At 44.2% G+C, this 7,693-nt stretch overlaps 1 protein-coding gene across 1 annotated transcript in view; it reads left to right on the top strand.

Moving 5' to 3' along the window:
- The window catches only part of SOBP (sine oculis binding protein homolog (Drosophila)), a 213,792-nt gene that overhangs the window by 205,502 nt on the left and 597 nt on the right, over positions 1-7,693 (top strand). The window contains exon 6 of the mRNA XM_006881232.1: positions 6,340-7,686. Coding sequence (XP_006881294.1) covers positions 6,340-7,686 — 1,347 coding nt within the window. The remainder of the gene's footprint in view (positions 1-6,339; positions 7,687-7,693) is intronic.

Raw genomic sequence — 7,693 nt, 5'->3', positions numbered from 1 at the left:
GGACAGAGCGGAGTTTAGGGCTGTTGTACATAGGGTCGCTATGAGTCACAGGCGACTCGACGGCACATAACAACAACAACAACAACAATTTCTCCATGAACTTGAGCCTTTGCTGGTTTGAAGTCCCTCTCCTGATTTCTGTGTGGCTTTGTGGGACTACGTCTAGGTCATTGTTTTCCTTCCTTCACTCTTTAATCCAGCTTTGCAGATCAGATGAGAACACTAAGCTCCCGCCTCCCCACCTGCGTTTTCCTGTGCCCCTGCCTCTCATGCCCCGTAAGCACACGTTCTGCTGGAGCAGCGGTTGGGTCATCTTAAAGGCATCTGGTCCTGTGGCTTCTGGTCCTTCTTTTGGAAGATCATTCTGCCATCTAATGAGTCAAGCAGATCATTCGTCAGCTGTTTTTCAATAAAACATGAATAGCGCAGTTTATTACTTGCACTATTCAAACAGCAGTTGAGGTTAAGGGGGATTATTTATGTAAATGTTTCTTGTACTCATTTCCAAGCAGCTATGCTGCTTTATCAAGTTTTTGAATTAGAGAATGATCCACTCCACCTTGGAAGAAGAGGGCTCAGCTCCGCAGGTGTTGAATAGAGGCTTTTCAGGATGGTGGACAGCTTAGGTGTGCAGAGAATGTGGCTAGACTCCTTGCTCTACCAGCAGCCTCTCTACTACCCTGGGGACAAAGTCTCCTAGGAAGAAGAGTGGAAATGGTGTCTAAGAAGCAGTATACAATTGCCTAGAGGAAAACATGGCCATTTAGCTCAAAGACACACACAGGCTCTGAGAATACTATGGATGAAAATCTCTCTTCCTCACCTCGCCGTAGGAGCATCCTCCCAGTCAAATGAATTTAAGTGTATGGAGTGTTCCTGGACCATCAGTGACCATGAACATGTACTAGGGCTTGAAAAGATATCTAACAAGCGTCCTAATGCACATTACTTGTTATTACTGTTAGCTCTATTATACGGGTGACAAGACAGAGGTGGCTGAGATTTTCACGATTACATGTAAGTGATGGTGGAGTCGAGTCAGACTCACATCTTTAGATCCCAAATTCTGTGTGGTTCCTATGTCATCCTTTGTGTTTTATGTGCACTGAAGGGCCTTTCTGGAGCAATCAGTTCAATTTATAGGATCAACTGGGACTGGGACTGTCCAGGGCAGGGCTAGGAGCCAGTGCTCAGGTGCTCAAGTCATGCTGTGAGGTGACTATCTACAGGGAAGGCAAGCCTGAGCGCTTCAAAACCCCCACCTGTGCCTCTGTCCTTCTTTGCTTCACTCTTGGGTAAGCTCATGATTTGCTCGAGCTGTTCTGGACCCTAAGATCGATGCAGACTGAACCTGCCAGAGCATGGAGGACCAGACTCCTGCCTATAAAGCTACAACTTTGCATAAAGAGCTGCAACATCTGAGCTGTTCCCTGGAGGAGTGCCTGGATGGCAGGAGCAAACTCTTAATGCACTCAACTGTTAACCAGAAAATTGCAGGTTTGACTCCATCCAGAGAGGTACCTTGGAAGAAAGCCTCATCAATCTACTTGCAAGAAATCACCCATTGAAAGCTTTGTTGAATACAGTTCTGCTCTGACACGCATACGGTCACAAGTTAGAATCAACTTGACAGCGACTGGTTCATTTGTAAAAAGTCAAGAGCATGTGAAGACTTTGTTTTGTTTTTCAATTTGCTAATGCCATTCAAGGAGTTGCTAATATCTTGCTACTGTGCCCTTGTTGCAAATATCTTTGCCTAGGTAAAAAAAAAAAAATTCAACACCAGAGTTTCCTAATTAAATAGTGCCTGATGTCAGGTTACCGCTCAGAAAGCAGCATTCGGTACCTTTAAGAAATGAATTTCATTTGGGCAGCTGATTAATGTGTTAATTAGGAACCCTGACAACTCCTCCCCTAAACCATACCATTACCCAAGTCTTCTTTTAGCCCAGCAGAATGTATATATTGTGCCCATGTGGGTAACCTCATGGCGTACTTTGGCTTTGACTTTGGACGTTTATATAAAAATAAAGGCTCAGTTGCCAACATGAATAGCTTTCTTTCTTTCCAGGGGAAATACAAGACGGAAAGAGTTATAGGAACCAGAGTCCTGCCTTTCGGTTTTCTTATATCAAGAGCAAGTGATATTTCTGCTGAGGCAGTGCCTTTTGAGCAGTTTAGTGGTGTAGATTGTCACACATTTATTTCACAGGAAAGGAGTGAATCCATCAGGCCAGTGAGCTTATAAGTACTACCCTGGCAGTCAGCCACCAAAATATAAATACTCTAAATGGACTAAAGGAAATGTTCATTTTGTTGTTTAGAATTGGACACATCCCAGGAAGGTAAATTTAATCTTTTTGAGGACTGTTATAGGGTTGAATGGAGTCCACATTTGTTTTATCTCGTTTGTGATCTTTTTGTCTTCCTCGTGATACATTATGTATTTGTGATGCAAAGCCTTTCAGCTGTCCTGTTCACAGGCACTGCATTAGCGAATTGTTCGGTCCCCTGATTGCCATCGTTAAAAAGCTTCTGCCTCAGCTCCGTCCAATCTGGGACCTGTTAGGGTGGGAACTGGAATCAAAGAGGCTGGATTCCAACAGAAACAAAGCTGGGGTAAAATTAGGGGGAAGTGAGTCCAGAGCTCAGTGATTTGAGTTTTGTACTTGTTAATCGTTGTTTGTTAACATATCTGAAGAAATCTTGCTGCTTCTTGGCAAATATGGAAAAAAGGAAATTTATCTTGGCAAAAATAGATTAAACATATATAAAATGGTCTGGAAAAAGAAGGAAGTTCTGGTGGCATATTTCATAGGGAGCTGTGTTGCTAACCCAAAGGTCACACCTCTCTGGTGGTTTGGATCCATCAGCTGTTCTGTGGGAGAAGGATGGGCAGTCTCCTTCTGTTCTGTTTACAGCCTCAGAAGTCCAACAAAGGATCAGCTATGAGTAGGTTCCCACTCGACAGCAACGAGTTTTTTATTTTGAGTGGGAAAGGAAGTGGCTAATACCCCCACACCACCAGAATTCAGAAAGCCACAGTTTATGAGACACCCACTATGCACTTTATGTGCATGCAAATATTATTTTATTAACATGAGAGATATACAGTATATATCTTCACTTAACTACCCCATCTTAAGTAATCAGTTCAGGCTCTTTAGATGAAATCTTTAATTACTACCAGTGTGTCATTAGTTAGATGTAGAATGAATGATGGCACTGAGTTTTATTGCTTCACATGATATAGCCATTTGTGCCATAAATTCATTGACCTCGTCTTAAATAATGTGTTCTGTAAGACAGACTTGATTCATTATTTCTTAAGTGACAATTTCTTATCCCTCTGGTCATTTTTTGCTTCCTTAGAAAGATTGCTTTCATGTGTTTTTAGATTGGTGTTCTGAACTGAAATATCATAGTGTAGGGAGACTCGCAGTCAACACATGCAAAACAAGGTAGGAATAACCTGTCACAGTACAACCTAAGCACACCAGGATGCTGCAGAAAACCCATCTGCTCGCTAATCAGGAGGCATGCACTCTGACAGGACAGTTTGCCAGAAGAGGACATTCTGCTTCGAATTTTAATGTCTGTCATTCTTTTCATGGAGCAATAGATAAAATGATAAGAGTATTTCATCTGATAATTGAGATAAGATTGAGTAGCACTCCTCATTCTTCAACTGATTATTGAAAGCAAAGGAAGTGATGAGAGAACATTTAAGTTATATTTAGATTTTTTTTTTCTCCACTTGAAAAATATTTAACTTAGTTGAAGAAACAGAGGAATCCTCTGGAGGCAGATAATTCAATCTGGCAATTTAAAAACCAATTAAGGATTTCAGAAAACTCTTCACCCTTACAGTTTAAAAAAAAAAAATATCCAAAGAAATAAGCCAGAAGACTTAGTATGTTCTTTTAATTAGTTTAATTCATCGATAATAGGGGTTTTTAGTTCACGAGGGAAACTCCTAAGCAAAATCACTATCATTGAGTCAATTCATAGGAACCCTGTACAAAAGGGAGGTATTGCCCCATCAGGTTTCAAGGCTGCCCTCTGTATTGAAGCAGATTGCCATGGCCTTCTGCAGATCCACTGGGGAGCCTGTGAACACTGAGCCACCAGACTCATGAGGAAAGATGCTGTATTTAAAATCTTAAGCTTATCAGCTTACATTTTAGACTGTCTACAGATGCTTGATATTGAAACAGAACCATGTAGTTTTACTTTTTTAATGGCATTCAAATGTCAGGTCCTTTGTATCCCTTAACTTCACAGTTGGCAAAGACATGATCAGGTTCTTAAAATAACTTATGCACAATATTCCCCCCCCGCCCCCCCCCGCCAATTAGTTTATCTAGGTGAGAATGTTCACGGTTTGATGATCCTGAGGGTCTCTTTTCACCAGAGGTGATCTATACTGAAATGGACATGCTTTCATTTTCATGGAGCCTGAGTCAATGCAGTCAAATATAGGTGTATACTATAATTGAAATGTTTTTATTACTTTAATGACTACAACAGTTTTGAAGACTAAAATGAGACAGTGTCTTTCTAATTGGCAAAGGCCATACAATTGTATCCTTGCTGTCCTCGGAAGTATTTTGATGAGACCATTTGGTATGAGACCAAACAAAAAATTAGTATGTGCCAGTAAGCATTTGTTATTCAATCTCATGCCATCAAGTTTGTTACCTGCAAATATAAGTGCAAAAAAGTGAGAAAGGAAAAAGTAGATTTATAGATACAGACCCACACCTGCCGTGTGTGTGCACGCCTGCAATCACATTCTAGCATGCTACCACTGTTTACAATCAAGGAAAGCTGAGAGTTAAATGAGATGAGTAATCAAATGCCCAGCATATGTTGTTTTTAGGTTGTTTATGTGACCGATCATTATTAAAATGAATCATCTTTTAATGCTATCAGTTTATAATAGTCTTAAAGAAAACCATTCACTAGCTGACAGCTTCTTAAAAAAAAACCAGAATTTCATTTAGAACAATATTGTATTCAGTGCTTTATTAGGAAGACACTCAAATTTAATAAGCTCACCATTACATTCTGTCTCAGAAATCCTTTTCTGCTCTTGCTATACGGCCTGAATGCTGAGGAAATGACAAAATTTAAAAAAAGAAGAAAAAAAGGGGGGGGGGAGGAAAAGATTGTGTGTGTAAAATTCTGTCAAAAAAGTAAGGCACTGAAAGAACTATTGAAAATTTTGACATCTGTTTATCTGTTTATAGCTATGGCAAGATTACTCATATTAATTCTTGTTTAAAATGCCATATGAAGGAAAGACATTTGTGCAAACAAGAGTCATATTTGAATTGTAGATCATGTCTTCACCATCTGTGAGAGCTGATGGTGTTGCAAAATTAATGTGTTAATGAAATCACAATAATTTCTCCCAAGTAATGGGTTCTGAGCCTAGGATGACTATTTTTTGAACTTTGATGTCTAGTGATTTCCAATTGGGAAAAGCTCTCAGCCTTTAATTAGTTCTGCAGCCCAACTTTAAAATAAATTTGGTGATGTCTTTCTTTGGCCAGGAGTAGATTTCAAGGGGGAAAAGAAGCCATAACAACTTTTGGAAAACGTTCTCTGGTGTTTGAAAAGTTGTTAAATAAGACTGCCTGCCAAGAAATGTCACCAAAAATTCTGACTACAGAGAGAGAGAGTGGGCAAACAGCTCAAAAAAAAATAATTCTAGCTTGCTGCAACATCACAGGTTGAGAATAACTAAACCTCACACAGACTTCATGACTAATTTCAAGTTTGTCCTTGGAAGCCAGAGATAATGATGTTCAGCGCTTTGTGTTATTGGTTAACACAGCACATCCTTTCCAACTGCATTATCAAACACAGTCAGTAGTGTAAAGTGGCTGGAATGAGAAGAATTTTAAGGGGCTATGGTTCAAGTTCATTGAACTTCCTGGAGAACCCTTTCCTCCAAAGCTATTTAGATTTGCATTTGCAATGAGCCTCTTACAAATGAAAATTGGTGAGCAGGTGTGTGTGTGTGTGTGTGTGTGTGTGTGTTCTCAGACCCACCATTTAAGGTATACTCAAAACAGCACGATTTCTTTTTTTTTTCAAAAAGGAAAAATAGACAGCTGTGATAATTGTTATTATTCTAAAGTGTATTTATAAAGCAAACCATATTTTACAAACCTGTTGGAATTTTACCTTTTAGAAGGAAAAGGTTCAGCCTGTTTGAAACAGGGTGATAAAAGTTTGAACGAACCGTTATGTGAAACATGAAACTCCATCTACCCAAGGAAATTGCTTATCTTACCTGTTGTGGTTTTTTCCCCCATTACTGTGTTGTAGGTATGTGACTGGTGTAAGCACATAAGACACACAAAAGAATACCTGGATTTTGGGGACGGGGAACGAAGGCTTCAGTTCTGCAGTGCAAAATGTCTCAATCAATACAAAATGGACATTTTCTACAAAGAGACCCAGGCCAATCTTCCAGCTGGGCTGTGCAGCACATTACACCCTCCCATGGAAAATAAAGCAGAAGGCACAGGGGTGCAGCTGCTCACTCCAGACTCTTGGAATATCCCGCTAACAGATGCTCGGAGGAAGGCCCCCTCCCCGGTGGCTGCAGCTGGCCAAAGCCAGGGCCCTGGCCCATCCGCGTCCACCACGGTCTCTCCATCTGACACTGCCAACTGCTCAGTCACTAAAATCCCCACGCCAGTGCCCAAATCCATCCCCATCAGCGAGACTCCAAACATCCCTCCCGTGTCAGTGCAGCCACCTGCTAGCATCGGGCCTCCCCTTGGGGTCCCGCCTCGAAGTCCGCCCATGGTGATGACCAACCGCGGCCCGGTGCCGCTGCCCATTTTCATGGAGCAGCAGATCATGCAGCAGATCCGCCCGCCCTTCATCCGCGGGCCTCCGCACCACGCCTCCAACCCCAACAGCCCCTTGTCCAACCCCATGCTCCCCGGCATCGGGCCCCCGCCCGGCGGCCCCAGGAACATGGGCCCCACTTCCAGCCCCATGCACCGGCCCATGCTGTCGCCCCACATCCATCCCCCGAGCACGCCCACCATGCCTGGGAACCCCCCGGGCCTGCTGCCTCCGCCGCCTCCAGGCGCCCCCTTGCCGAGTCTTCCCTTCCCGCCAGTGAGCATGATGCCAAATGGTCCGATGCCGGTGCCCCAGATGATGAACTTCGGGCTGCCGTCGCTCGCCCCGCTCGTGCCGCCTCCCACCCTGCTCGTGCCATACCCCGTAATTGTGCCCCTGCCCGTGCCTATCCCCATCCCGATCCCCATCCCCCATATCAACGATTCCAAACCCCCCAACGGATTCTCCAGCAATGGGGAGAACTTCATTCCCAGCGCCCCCGGTGACTCCTCGGCGGCGGGAGGGAAGCCGGGCGGACACTCCCTGTCACCCCGGAACTCCAAGCAGGGCTCGTCCAAGTCCGCGGACTCGTCGCCCGGCTGCTCCGGCCAGGCCCTGAGCCTGGCGCCCGCGGAGCACGGCAGGAGCGAGGTGGTGGACCTGACGCGGCGCGCGGGCAGTCCCCCGGGCGCGGGCGGCCCGCTCGGCTTCCCCGGCGTGCTGCAGGGCCCGCAGGACGGCGTCATCGACCTGACCGTGGGCCACCGCGCCCGGCTGCACAACGTGATCCACCGCGCGCTGCACGCGCACGTCAAGGCGGAGC

Source organism: Elephantulus edwardii, unplaced genomic scaffold (assembly GCF_000299155.1).
Source record: "Elephantulus edwardii isolate Elephantulus edwardi_28Jun2011 unplaced genomic scaffold, EleEdw1.0 scaffold00013, whole genome shotgun sequence".
Classification (NCBI taxonomy): Eukaryota; Metazoa; Chordata; class Mammalia; order Macroscelidea; family Macroscelididae; genus Elephantulus; species Elephantulus edwardii.
The sequence above is the reverse complement of the archived record's forward strand: the minus strand, read 5'-3'. Positions and strand labels throughout refer to the sequence as shown.